At 58.6% G+C, this 14,511-nt stretch overlaps 2 protein-coding genes across 2 annotated transcripts; one reads left to right on the plus strand and one right to left on the minus strand.

Annotated features, from left to right (window-relative positions):
* Window positions 1-2,092: 2,092 nt before the first annotated feature.
* BESB_066210 (uncharacterized protein) lies at window positions 2,093-10,184 on the plus strand (the record flags this gene model as incomplete). Its single annotated transcript, XM_029365014.1, has 4 exons — window positions 2,093-2,629; window positions 2,872-3,121; window positions 3,757-5,238; window positions 5,575-10,184. 4 exons carry the CDS (start codon window positions 2,093-2,095, stop codon window positions 10,182-10,184), a joined length of 6,879 nt encoding a protein of 2,292 aa, XP_029218597.1.
* A 1,296-nt stretch (window positions 10,185-11,480) lies between these two features.
* On the minus strand, window positions 11,481-12,383 carry BESB_066220 (glycine cleavage H-protein; the record flags this gene model as incomplete). Its single annotated transcript, XM_029365015.1, has 1 exon — window positions 11,481-12,383. One exon carries the CDS (start codon window positions 12,381-12,383, stop codon window positions 11,481-11,483), a length of 903 nt encoding a protein of 300 aa, XP_029218598.1.
* Window positions 12,384-14,511: the final 2,128 nt, after the last annotated feature.

Raw genomic sequence — 14,511 nt, forward strand, 5'->3', positions numbered from 1 at the left:
ACATAGTCACATTCGGTGGCACTGCAGAAGTGGACGCCCAGTCAGCTTGCGAAGTGTAACAGCTTCTCCATGAGCAAACACAGTGAGGTACACGTTTGGCGTATACCTCACTGTGTTCGTGGCGTTAGCAGTCTCAGGAGGCACGCTCACAGACTGCGATTGTGGTAGCGTAGTGAGTTCATCCCCCTTGGATTTGAATGATTTGTAGGGTAATTTACTTCATGATTTAGCGCAGGTAGGACTAGGTCAGGTGTCTTGTTTCCGGCACAAATTATAGTCTTGTGCAAATGCAAGCAGCGCAAACACCGCGTGGTTACCTCTTGCACTTCCGAGGGTGTCGTGGACGAGTCCAGGATTTTTTGCCCTCGAATGTGGCTGTAGTTGTATGTTCCGCTTGACGTATACTATTGCGGAGTTCGTTCTGGTGACGTCCGCTATTGCCAGTGTGTCGAACTTGTGCTTTTACTGCAGCGGGGTCGCAAATGACGTCCCCCCACCTCGTGGCGCTACGACAAACCGCCTCCTGCGACTGGACGCCACATGCGATCCAGGCCTTGGTCTCCCGTAAACGGCGACAAAGAATCGAGACCTTATACAAGCAGACCACCCACGGGAGGGCTCGCACCTAACGTCGTTCGCTGCAATACGGGAGTCACGTTCAGCCACCCTGCACCATTTTCTGACTGAAGAAACTACCCCAGTCTGCCACTGGTGCAAATTATCGCTTTGATCGACGTAACTAGAATTGTACGGGAGCGTTATCTTGTACTCTCGATCTTGCATTTACCGCAAACAGAATGTTGTCTACGTAGAAAAGTAAGCCCACCAGTGTAGAGGCGTGCCGGTCAGTTCCGCTTGTTCTCCAAGACCGTCTAGCGGGCGTACAAAAATGCGAGGGATCTTAGCATTATAGTCTGTTGTTGCCGTAACTGTTACGCCACGTAGATATGTGCTGACAAATAAATAAATTCGATTAAATTATGTTTAAGTGGTAGAACACTTTGTTCTAAATATTTTGGATTTTCTTTTTCTCAGAAAACATGTGAGAAGTTTTGCACGACCGCTTTTTCGGGTGAAGGACACAGTGATATTTTCTCTGGAAGCCGATTGCAACCTCACAGTGTTGGCGAGGCGTGTAAAAACAGCGAACAGAGAGCGTAGCGCCACCAAATTAGGCAGTGCCACAACTCAGTCCCCACAACGAGACATGCCTACACTGCGGGGTCGCACACTTCTGGGGCTTACCTGCCAAAGGTGAAGCCTCGTGTTTGGGTACTCATGCGGCAATGACGACCGCTGTTATTCACTGTACATGAGGACAGACCGTGCCAATCACAATCGTGGTTTGCAAAGGCGACTCATGAGTGCTAGAGAGGGGTTTTGCCATGTGTACGAACTATGCACACGACACAGTACCCGAGTTCAGCTCAGCTCCCGACTACTGCGTAGATTCAAACGACTGAGACACAGCAGCACACTCCGTCCGTACTACTGGCTGAGCGTTTCTGACTCAATCAGATGTGGTCGACTGCCTTGTTCATGCACTTTCACTCTTGTCGATGACATTCTGTCAGTGTGAATTCCAAATAAAGTCTAACTCGCCGCGGAGGAAGGCGTCCATTGTTGTAACCGACTTGGCGGGTCGCATATTCCGGCGGACTTAACGCACAAAGCTAACCGGGTCCCACAAGTCACAAGAAAGCTACTACACTGGTCGAGTCTTCTGTCTCCGCTGCGCCTCTCACCATGCTAATTGCGGGATCGCTTGCATCCATTGACGGCTTTCTAGGGGGCTGCCGCTCATCGGTTGCTGCGTCAAACATGACCACTTAGAACTGAAGCACCGTAGCCACCCCGGAGAAGACTCGATTGGCGGGGCTAGGATGGCCTCCGTTTTTCGTGACCCCTTCTCTCCCCGTTCCCGCCATCCACCTCCTCAACCTGTTTCCGTATTTACCCCGTGATTCCTTTCCATTGTTGCTGGGGTGAGCGCGCATGCAGCTCTCTTGGGAAAATGTCAACTTCCCCGCTCAGTCAATCTCCGGTGAGCAATAATGGTGGGACACGCCTTGGCACCGTTGCTCACTTGCCAATGGGAACTACAGGTCAGGCCACGTACATGGAAGACCATGTTGCTCGCCTGCAAGCTGAGATAGAGCGCACGACGAGACGTCTCGAGATGGAGAAACGGAAGTTACATGAACTGGGAGAGAACTCGCGAAAAGCGCAACACGAGTATAATGACAAGAGACTGCGGTACTCTTTCAATAAGGCTGATGCTAGGACAAAGGCGCGCAAGGCGGAGCACAACCTGATACAGCTTGAAAACAGACTTGCTCAGGCCCTAGTAAAGTACAACTCTGCGAACAATGAAATAAATACAGTGAAAGCTACCATCGATAAACATCGCAGGGATCGGCTCTCCATGCAAAAAGTCTTTAAACAAGTATCTCGAGAACTCTCCGAGCAAGCTGAACAGTTGAATGAAATGAAAGAAAGGGTCGTGCAAATGCGAGAGTGGGAACAGCAGACTACAAAGCGAATGGAGGAGCTTACGAAAATACAGGAGCAAGAGAGAGAAGAGTTCAAGGAGAAATGCTTGGTGATGCAGAAGGAACTGCGAGAACAAGTAGGAACCAAATGCGGTGGATCCTACCCGCAAACATAGAATCCGCCAAAGGATTTCAGATGTAACAATAACCACCTGTAGTCCAACTTACCCGCATTGGGGGGGCAGTCGTGGTAAAAATGTTTCTATTGCCTACCCTAGAGCCTTGAACGCGTATGGCACGCATTCTCACTTTGCCGTTTTGGGGAGCAACCCGACTATTCGCAGATGTGAAGTTTGCAAGTTTACGTGCTGCTTGTCAGGATCGTCTGCTCAAGGAATTTGACATCCGTGCACACAGAGAATCTTCGAATCAGCGCGCGCAGATGAGGGGCACTCCATACAGTCTAGCTGACGAAGAGCAGAAGTTCAATCCAGAGAGCCTCATGAAGCTCATTCTGAAGACAGCGCTTCTCAACGCTGTGCAACGCCATAGCATCAAGCAGCACAGAACGAAAATTGCAGTTTTTGAGCGCGCGATGGAAAGCATTAAAACCTCGACCGGTATCTCTGGTAAGGATCTAAGCACCGGCTCGATTCCGGAATGTGCCACAGCTTCCACAAGGGATCGGTACAAGGCCGGCGCCAGGGCTGCTGGTTCCGTTTGTCTAACCCGCGCGTCAACACGACGATATGGATTGGGGTTGGCTGAGCCCCCCCTCCTCATAGGCTGATACACTCGATCGCATTTACGCTCAGCGTACAGCCCTTCGAGAGACTAAGGCTGCAGCACGTGGGATCTCGATTAGTGCGCTCGGGCTGTGAATACGGGTTCGTATCCTACTCTGTCCTTCTTCAAGGCACCGAAGCCGCCCCAGGGCACTGTGGCCCCTGTACTTCTGAATGCGACATGTAGGAGAAAGTCGTCATCATTCGACTCAGTCTGAGCGGAGGTTGTGTGCCGACATGTTATACTACAGTCCAGCGCAACGCCCTTGCATGTATTTAGGACTCTACGTCGTGTCTCCAGAGTAGCCTTACGTGGTTCTATGCTTCGAGTTCCTGGTGAGACACAATGTGATAATGATATGACCATGCCCGGTTTCTTGACCTTCCACTTGGGTAGTGGTCCCCGGAGGCGACCTCCTCCACACTGCGGATGGACACTGATGTGCATTTCGACGTGTGAGATACTGTGGTCCCCGCAGATCCGGCAGAGATCGTGGCTATATTTTCGCAGTTAGAGGAGAGGAACTACAGCATCATGACATACGTAAACACCTTGAACTTTGAGCTCGAGGCCATCGAAGCGAAGAAACGTGACCTCGAGGCGCACATTCAGCAACAGGCCCAGCACGAGGCAGCTGCGCAGCAGGTGACAGACGCTACGCTTCGTAATGAGGCCGCGCAGATCTCGAAGATGGTATTCTCAACAGCTGGCAAGAACGCCATTGTTCAGCACCAGCTGCACTACCTCTCCCAGGCACACGCCATTTTACAAGACGCTGCAGCCCTGGTTGGCGGAGCCTGGAGCGACCGCCTCTGCATCGGAGGCGAGCCTCCACCTCCCGGAGCGGTAGATGAATGCGCTGTCGCAGCCACTTCGATGGCTGCCGAAGGCCGAAGCTCGGCATGTCAGGCATCGTGCAGCGGGCTTCAGCCAGGCGAGCAATCGGAGACCGCCGCTCCAAAAGACACCGGTGGCAGCGGAAACGCTAACAATATACTTCCCCTGCTTTGGTACATCGAGAAGTTTATCCTGGACAACAAAAGCACCTTGCGCTCGGCTCCTCGAGTCGCTACTCCTCCGGGGGCGGCCGAGTCAGGTGAATGCGCATCACCGGTGGCGCGTCATCCACTGGCCGCCTCTTCACTTCCTGGCGGGATCCGGCGTGGCGGCGGCTGCAAGAGTCCCGAGTTCGCTTCTTTGCCGTCGGGGGCTAGCCTGACTCTCACTGCCAGCGACGCCTGCCCTGAGCGTTCAACTGGAGGCCGGGCTCTGTTGCCTGCAAGTCGGAAAACCGTAAGCAGCCCAGGCGCCTTTTCTAGTCGCCAACCGGGCCACAATGGGTCCTGCCGGGGGGGGGGACCGTGTTGCAGCTCTCCCGCGGTTCCCAGCGGCGGAGTGAGAAATGCAACCGGGCAGTCGACCCCCGATGGAAACGCGAGTGGGACGTGCAGCATTGAAGCGGGCTGCACGAATTCCAAATACGGCTCAAGAGACGCAGGCAAAACCGACAAGCCTCAGCAGTTAGACGGTAACTGTGGGAGTCGATTCAGACTGAGCAGCATAACGGGACCGGAAGGCGGTGACGGCAGCTCAGGCAGCGACCTCAAAGTCACAGCGACATCGCCGCCTCAGCTAGCCAGCCCAGCAGATGGGCCACGTCCAGCTGGAGCCCCGGCTCGCGGGGACATCAAGCTCTCATCCTCCCGCGCAGGTCACGTGTCGCCACGAGGGGCGATGACAGCCGGAGAAGACGACGTTGACGGCGATGACGGGGGGACGGAGTCAGAAAGAGGGGGCGGCGACGTGGGCTTTGGAGACAGGCCCCTGAGCATTGGAGAATTGAGGGAGCGGACCATTCACGCACTGAACAGACAGAGGCGAAAACGAGGCGAGGGGGCTGGAACCCTGTGTATCACAGAGAAAATGTGTCTGCTAGCTGCCCCGATTCTCGATCCTGCAGGTACGTTCCTGCCCGCGTCGGCCCACGATACTCCAGGCTTACGGAAGCAGACACAGAGTCGCGAGGGGGGGGGGGCGGGGGGCTCACACTAGCGGAGGAATATGCCAGGGCGGTGACCGAAGCGCAGCGAGCCCATGAGGCAGACAGACTGTCTCTTGCACGGGTTTGGAGCGGCAGACTACTCTGAACCACGTTTTGCCGCACTTCATCAAAGTAGACAGAGAGCTGTATTGTCCAGAACCGCCCGCCAGGGCGTAGTCGTCGCTGTCAGGCATTCTGTAAGACCGTGGACCGCAAATATGTGATTTGTTTGAGCGTGCGTCAACTCTCTTTCAGCTCTCCGCGCGGCGTCGCTCCGTTCGCATCCGCGACCACCGAGTGGAGATCTGTCGGCCTCAGAGTCGCCACCACCGCCGACAGGCGCGGGCAGCACGGACTCCGGTTCCGCCAGTCACACTGCGAGACGGGGCAGCTCTGCACAGAGTCGCGAAGAAGAAAAAGACCCCAGACCCGATGGGGATCAGGGCTCGGAGTCTGGAAAGTCTCTGTCTTCGGCCACGGCACGGGGGGGCACACGAAACTCCCGTCGAGCCGCAAGAACGGTCAGTACGTACACACCATCGCATAGGGCGCTGCTGTTTCGGAACGCGCGGGGCAAGGATAAACAGTTCGTCCTGCTGTCATCATCAAAGCGAAAATCAAAACATCAGGGTGCCAGTGCGGCTGGCGACCCTGCCGCTTCTTCTTTGGAGATTCAAACGCATTCACCGGCGTCTGCCAGCGAGCCAACGCGGAGAGAGATCCAGGCTCCACGCTCAAATCCAGGCAACAGGAAAGGCACTGGCGTGCATGAGTCAGGGCCTGCGAACCCACGAGTCGCGTGCAAAGCCGGCACACCAGACAGGATGGGCGAAGTGTGTGGGGAGCCGACGGATGCCGCAGACTCTTTGGCATTGGCAGCCGCAGCAGAAGAGGCGCCAGCCACGCCCGCAAAGGGTGCGGATGCAGGCGAGGACGCAAAAAGAGAGGATTCCGCGCCAAGCGAGGCAGAGCAGGGGGAAGGGCAGGAGATGGAGGGCGTGCGTGCAGAGACGTCGCGCACAGACAACGGTCCTGGAGAGTTCGCTGAAGAGGAAGAAAACGCGCAAGATGAAGGCAACGAAGAAACCCTAGAGCCGGACGACAGCATGTCTGTGACATCTGCCGTAGCCCGGCGAAATTACGACGCTGACATGGAAGAAGACAATGAATGCAACGGATGCGGGTCTATTTGCCAGGATTGTTCAGAAGATACGCTAGGCCCACGTGAAGAAGACATTGAGGAACAGCACGCGAGAAAGGCAGAATGCAACTCCGCCGGTGAGTACGACACGCAGGCACGAGTAGACATTCTTGAAGGCGGACATGCACACAGGGACATAGGGCGAGAGGGAGGCGATGAACAAGGCGGCAAAGAACACGACTCTGGGACACAAGGCAGCCCGCGAAGCGAGCAGACTGACGACCCAGACACAGAGAAGCAAGCTACCGTTGGTAATGCGCCTGAAGAGAGAGATCCCGAACCAAAACCAAATACGGAAAACAAACAAGAGATACCACTATGTAGTGAAGAGAGCGAAAACACTCCGTCACACACCTCAACGCCTCAGCCAAGCTGTTCCTCTGACGCGGCGAGCCAGAGCCCAGCTGATGAACTCTCCAGCGCCCTCGGCCGCAATAGGGACATGAGCCATGGCGGTGATGCCGATGATGAATCCTGCATGCTAGGCGCGGAACCGGACTTACAGAAGGACGCCGCTCAGCCCCCGCCGCCCCTGTCCACTGAGACTCCCCCCTCTGAAGAGCTTTCTTCCGATCCAGGAGCGTCATCTGCGACGGATACAGACCCGCAGATATCAGCGTCTGCGTCCCACCAGTTGGCCTTCACGGGTGCTGAAGCGGACGAACCCTGTTGCTTCGCTCAGCATCCAGAGGAGGAGCCGCACAGCGACCCGCCGGCTCCATCGACGCCTACGTCCTCAGCGAAGAAGCTTTCCGGCACGTACGAGACTGCTGCAGAGGACAGTCCGGCGCAGGGCGCCCGGCGCAGCACGGCGGAGCTTGTCGCACGCGCACGCTCTGGCATTCGGAGCGCTGGACAGCGCGCAAACGACGCCAGCGAGCCAGTCTCACCTCCCCAGCAGGGCCTGCTCCCGCACAACACTAGCGAATCCGACGAAAACGTGTTGACGCCGCCGGCCTCTTTTTCATCTTCACCAACGCCGCCTCGATCCAACCATGGCAGCCGCCCCCTGACGCCGGTCGCTTGGCATCCACGCTTGTGGCTAGGCGAGCCCACGAACGCCTCCAACGACGGGCGACCCGGAAGTGCCGTGAACGCTGCGCATGACAGCAATGCGAAAATGCAGCATTTCTCACAGGACCTCGCGCTGTGTTCTGGGGGAAGCCGCAGCAGCGGAGATGATGCTTCTGGTCGTCTTCCTCAGCCGGTAGATGCCAGCCTGCAGGCGGGTGCGCAGGACAACGAGGCCGACGCGGGCACCCGGCGGATGGCGAGTGAGAGTCGCGCAACGATAAAGGAGACCAAGGCACGTGAGCCCTGCGAAAGCGCCACACGCCGTCACCTAACCGATACTCCTCTCCTCGAGCAGGGCACGAGACCAACTTCGGAGGAGGAAGAACCGACACCCGCTGCGGCGCCCGCGCGGCCGCCATCCCCGTTCCCGCGCGTTCCAGAGGGCATGCAGCGCGCCAAGGCGGCGCGACCACTGCCAGTCGGGCCCCCGTTCTCTGCAGGAGCGACGTGCTCCAGCGAGGCTCCAAGCCGCTTGAGCCTACGGCCGCCCTGTACACGGCCATCGTCGAGCCCGTCTCCCGGTACTCCACGAAACACAGGGGGGATGGTATCTCAGCCTGCTGCCCGATTCGTCCCTCCGCCGTGGCGCGCTGTGCCACCGCCGCGCATGCCGCGACCGCTTTGTCTCGCGAGCCCGAAAACCCAGGCCGAATTCCTCGCGCTCGACGAGATGCCGCCCTGTCCTCTGGCGCCTTCAGAGGAGGAGCCCGACGAGCAACGCGAATCAGGAATGGGGGCTGAGGTGAGGGATCTGACAGGGCCAGCCTGCCCACATCCTCCGCCTAGCGACAGCGGAAAAGGCTCCGAGAAGCTGCAGCTTACCCGGGCGGATTCTGGCGATGGAGGGCCCGAGCCGTCACCTGCCGTTGCACATCACTCCAACACTCGCATGGGCGAGACGAGCCGCGAGCAGGAGGGAGGCAGCGGGCCCCTGAGCTCCCCAAGTCGACCCTCAGGCCCTCCGTATCCGTCTCTGCACCTCTCGCCGTCTTCCGGCACGCGCCCCGGACCCCCCGAGGCGACCTTCCGGCGCTCACCGACCCCCCACGAGATGCCTCTTGACGCAGTCCCCCCACCCTCCTCAGCGGAGAAGCCAGTCGCTCTTCCCGCGAGAGCCTCTGAAGGAGGCGGAGAGCTGCCTGCCGACAGCGAAAGGAAGAGTCCCGAGGCGACAGAGAAGTGCAGCAAGGTGGTAGCTCAAAGCGCGACCAGCGAGGTCTGCCGAGGAGAATGCCGCGCAGCGAACGCTGTCCTGTCGGGGGTCGGATGCGAACTCCGCCCTGAAGAGCGCGCGCGTGTGTTCGAGAATTTGTCTGAGGAGTCCCCGGAGAATGACTCGAAGGACAAGGGGCTAGAATCGCCTCTGCGGCTCCCTCGGGCGTGCGGCGCCTCGGTGCACAATCTGGCGATGCCTCCAGGCATGCCACATGATCATGCGCAGACCTCGACTCCTGAATCGGAGCCCCTGAGTCCCCCGCGTCCCTCCGCTGCCCCCCGGCTGGAGTTGCCGCCGCTGCACTCGGACACGCATCGCATGTCTCCGCAGCCGTGTGAGGCAGTTGACACCGTCGGGGCCGCGCTGCAAACAGCGCCGGATGATGCTGCAGCGCTGGACGCGAGTGAGTCTGGGCCCCGGCCGGCGGCGTGCCCGACCCCAGAGAGCCTGCTAGCTGGGCGGACAAGGAGACCGCAGACGCAACCCGCCGGCGCGTCCCTGTCTCCCACTCGGCGCCTTTGCATCCTTCATCCGTCACTCTCGGTGCGATTTCTTTCCGAATCCGCCGGCAGTGAAAACGACCCCCAAGACCGCACAGCAGGCGTGACGCCTCCTGAACACGCGAGCGAACCTGAGCGGGCTGCGGGGACACCCACGCGCAGCATCGGCGTGCGACGGAGCGCGACAGAGGGAGCCGCATGCGCTCGACGCTCGCCTCTCGTCGCTCAGCGACCCACGCTGAGCGCCTTCTTTCACTTTCCAAATGACTTGCCGGTCCCCGAGTACGAAGCGCCGCCGGGAACGCCTCCTGGCGGCTCGAGGCCAGCCACGGCCCCGAGGGGGATTGCATGGGGGAGCGGGCGAGGCGCGGGCGAAGTTGTCGCGGAGGCAGTCGTTGATGGGAGCAGGATTACAGCAAAAGTGAGCCGACCGAGGTCGGATGGAAACTCAGGGAGCGGAGACAACGACGCAGTAGAAAGTCGAAAGAGCCACGAGGAGGAGATACGAGGCAACGAAAGGGCAGCCGAGTCTGAAGAAGACGCCCACAGCGCCAGGGGAGGACAGCAGGAGACGGAGGAGGCGCAGAGTGCGGAAGCGATGAACGGAGAAGGCAACGAGATGCATCCGGAGTCGGCCGTCTGCGTCGCGAGCCCGCTAGAGCAGAGACCTGACGAAAATCGAGAAGCAGAAGACGATGCGTGTGGCAATGCACCAGGAGAGCCAGACGAAATAGAACAGCACACACTGGGGCACCGGCACGGAAATGAAGTAGAAGTGCACTACACAGACGATGTATTTATGGCGCCCAGGGAGGCAGACAGCTCCGAAGAAGATACTAGGAACAGACCGGACACGGCAGAGGGACGGGAATGATCGGAGGCTGGCGGATAGTTCATTGAAAGTCCGGGAGAGAGCTGCAGGTGGAGCTGCGTGCGTGAAGACTGAATCGGTTGCGCTGGAGGCCAGCCACGCGCGAGTCTCAATCTCGCAGGCCTACCGGGTACGCACATCCTCTGCAGACTGAGCGCACAGCAAGTTCAGTCCAGTTCTACAAGAGTTAAGCCAACCATAAACCCTGAAGGCGGCAAACGATGCACGCAGGTGTCTGGAACAAAGTGCCGGGAGCTCTCGACTTTTGCAGGACACGTCAGGGCAGCGAAGAGACGATTGAGAGAAGACCTTTACGGCGTTCACGGCCAAAAGCCAGGCTACTCTCAGCTTGAGGGTTTCGGGTGTAAATTCAAACCCTAAACCTCTACTCTGGTTGACTGATGCGTGGCAGGGAAAGAAGGCACTTATCGCGGAGGCGTGTTAGATTAGCGCGGAACAGTCCCGCGATGCAGTCGCGGGTCTCTGACGCGTTCGCGCGGAGCGGCGACAGAGAAGGGAGCAAAGAGGGTCTCAGGAACTTTGGCGGGATCGCAGACTCCTAGTGCTAACGGCACCGCTACTCGCGGCAAGTTGCCGCGTCAGAGTTTGCAGCACACGCAGGTCTCAACTGGAGTCGACTCCCTCCGCGACCGCAGCACCCGAGCCGGCGGGGTTCTTTCAACAACGATGAGGCGAGACGGAGAGCGAAAAGAGACGACAGCGATGGACACCTAATGTGTCGAAACCCTACGCCCTGTGCGGCGAAGTGAAAATCAAGTTTCCCACGGCGTGATAAGGGTACAATTCCTCAGCGTGTAACGGCAAAACGACCGCTGGGGGGAGCAGGCCCGCGCTTCAACGTGCCACGACAGTCAGCTCGAGACTGCTCAGCAGTGAGCAATCTCCGGCATTTGTCGTGAGCTCCGCGCCACTCCTGCACACATACTATGCGCACTGAGAGGTACCTCTTTCAGGGTCCAGGGTGTACGCGCAGCATCCAGAGGGGGCTGGGGTTAGTCGTTGACGCTGAAGGCGAGACACGTTTCGATTACCGGACCGAGTCCCAGACTGGGCAGCGTTTCAGCAACAAGTATAATAGAGGCACAGGCGTCTACAGACGTCCGAGACGTCCGGCTTTTTCAGCGATGCAGATATAGACTGACACGGGTCGAAGAACTGGAAAAGGAAAAACTGACAAAAAAGAATCACCGTGTGAATCGCACGCCCTCCTGGTGTTTCACAGCCGCATCTCGAGGAGCACGAGGGTAGCTGGGGCTTCGCGCTGGTGAATGCCCGCGTTCAATCTTCAGAAGAGGTAGCGTGTTTCTCTGCCTCAACGAACTTGCAATACCGTTCTTCGTCCATGAGTCGTTTGGTGAGTTTGGCGACAACTTCCCGCGCCCTCTCCTCCTCTCCGCAGTCCCCCCCGTTGTCTGCGGCGGACGTCAACTGAAGTCTGAGAATCCACCCCTGTCCCTCGGGGTCCTGGAAGATCACATTTGGCGTTTTCACTGCTGTTCGGTTCACCGCTGTGACTCGTCCGTCGACGGGGCTGTAGACCTCAGCCACGCTCTTGACGCTCTCAAGCGAGCAAACAGGACTCCCTCGCTTCACCCAGAAACCATCGGCGTCTCCCTGCGCCTCTGCGCTGTCTGGCCTCTCCGCGGCATCCCCTGGTGCGGCGTGCGCGAGGCGATCGATCGGTTGAGGGAAGTCTGCGTAAACGACTTCGCCCAGTTCTTCCGCTGCATGTGCGCTTATGCCGATGATTCCGAACAAGACGCGCTCGGGGCCTGCGCCCGCGCTGGAGGCGCCCGCAGACGCCTCCGGTGCATCCAGGAGGAATCGAACATACTCGTGAGACTTGGAGTAGTAAACGCCGAGGGGGGTCGGCGCAGGCCGCGGCGGAGACCCCGCGGAATCCGCGCTGGAGCCCAGCGACGCAGAGGCGGAAGTCGGCGAAGAAGAGGACGCGCGGCAGAAACGGAGACAAGGTACCGAGAGGCCAGCAGGCGCAGGAAACCCGCACGAGAAAGGCACCACCGGACACGCACCGTGCAAGCAGACCTGCTTCAGCTGGCGACTTTGAGCGCGCGAGCGCAGAGCGCGAGGAAGAAGGGCGGCGGATGACAACGGCCGACGCACCCAAATGAAAGGCAGAAGCTGGACTGAGCTATGTGCGGAAAAAACGAAGCGGCTCATGGTCGATGAGTCGTTGAGAAACACCTTTCCACGGTCGACGAATGACTACCGATCGATTGAAGCGCAAGCACCCAAAGTCTGCCGCATTCCAGCATGCTCACCCGCCCACGCCCCTCTCACACTCGGGAAGATACGAGACAATCAAGAAAGAGATACAGGGTACAGCCGAAACGGAGTTGCGTGTCTCGCGCTTTTCGTTCAACCTCGTCACAGCGAGCATCGGTCACCGCGGCGGGTCACCTGGCTCAGAGACCTGCGGAGCGGCTGTGGCGAGTCGAGTTGGCTGAGCGTCAAAGTTTTAGACGAATGAACGATCCTCCACGGAAATCCGGCAGACAGACCTGTCAGGCCTATTCCGGGAGGGTATAGGGAGTATGGATAGTCGCCGTCGGGAGAAGCGATGAGCTCGTCACACCACTACCAGACACCGTCCACGTCGCCGTCGTGACTCAAAGCCAGGCAACGTGGAAAGCCCGCGCGCGTCAAGACCTAGGGAACAACAGAAACAACGGCTCAAGGCGTTTCTTCCGCCGTGTTCTCGTTCAATGGCGTTAGGATGCCTCGGTCACGTGGTCCGGTTGGCAATAGGCAGCTTGCGAAAAGTGGGTATGCAAGGCGACAAGGCACGGAGCAAAGCGCACCAAGAGCCGCGCCAAAGAAGGAGAGCCCGCTCTGAAAGTGGGATCGGCGTGGTCAGTGCTGCAATCAGACAGTTTCCAACGAGATTCCGCGCCAAACGGAGGGCAGCCTGGTCACGCAATGCACGTGGGCGCGGAAACCGGGAACAGGGAAAGGCAGAACGACGTGTCCGCGCGACTCGAAGACGGAATCCACCTACTGATCACTCTGTAAAGAACGGCCGGCACTAGAGCACGAAAACCGAAATCCACCGAGCCCAGAACTGTCCTCTTACGGCCTCCCACCACTGTGATATACATGCATGCTGAAGAAATTTTGCGAAGCGAGCGGTCGCGCGACACACCACGCCGGCGCGCCGCAGCTCAGGACGGGCAGCAGCATGCAGTGTGTATTCCAGAAGGAAGATACAAATAACTCGTGAATTACCGACCACCAAAGCTGTATATATAGAAGGGAGTATCCCTTTTTTCATTCTTGACAGATACGGCAACCGTAAGTCTACCCTTGTCCTCCTCTGGGGTTGCCGCCTCTCCCGGGTACCCAACATACATTAGTTAGTCGCCCTCGATTATTCGCTCCCCAGGTCGCCGTTCTCGTCGAATCGTTCGGCCGCCGTCCTTTTCCATCGGATCCTTTTTCGACGCCTTCGCATTCCTCTTTGCTCTAGAGTTACGGCCCGCCACCTTCGGGCAGCCGCGCGCATGAATCGTTGCGACTTTTGCGTGTGACTTCTCTCGCGCACATGCCTGTCTGCGCCCCGGGGTCAGCTGACAAGCCAGGATGCGGCGACAGCCATCGAAGGGCAGCTTTCTGGTCACCTGTAGTTGCTTTGTGCGTAGCTTTGAATTTCCTCGACACACTTTCGGCTTCGCTGTTGTGGCTGACGTTTCCTCGCCAGTAACGGGGGCGGAGACACCGTCTTGCGCGGCACCCGGCGCTTCCGGACGCACTTGGAAGACACGCCGCACAGAACAGCTTCCGACTCGCGCTTTCTCGAGCCGGTTCGGCCCTGATGGACTCTCTCCCTCGTTTGCAGGTTCTTCCGCCCGCGTCGCTCTTGTAGGAGGCGAGTAGCTCGCTCTTGCGTGCGCCTACAGGGCCATGGCCGCGCACAGCCTGGGGAAGCGAGACACTGGCGTGAAGAACAGGAGCATGATGAGAGAGTCCGCATGCTGGTGACTTCAGAACGCCAGTGGCACGCCCAGGTCGTATTCGAATGAATCCTCCCTCACACATCGTTTCATCGTTGCCCTCACTCCCGTCTACGCGTCGCACCGCCTCACTTCGTCGCTTGTCCTCCCGCGCACGTCGCTTCCAGTTCACGCCGCCTCCAGCTCGCGTCGCTTCCAGCTCGCGTCGCTTCCAGCTCGCGTTGCTTCCAGCTCGCGTTGCTTCCAGCTCACGTCCTGTGCGGCCGTCCCTTGATTCGGTTCGCCTTCGGGTTAGGCCTTGAGGCCTCCTCTACGGCGAATCGCCTGTCGTCTTCTAG

Source organism: Besnoitia besnoiti, chromosome VI (genome assembly GCF_002563875.1).
Source record: "Besnoitia besnoiti strain Bb-Ger1 chromosome VI, whole genome shotgun sequence".
Classification (NCBI taxonomy): Eukaryota; Apicomplexa; class Conoidasida; order Eucoccidiorida; family Sarcocystidae; genus Besnoitia; species Besnoitia besnoiti.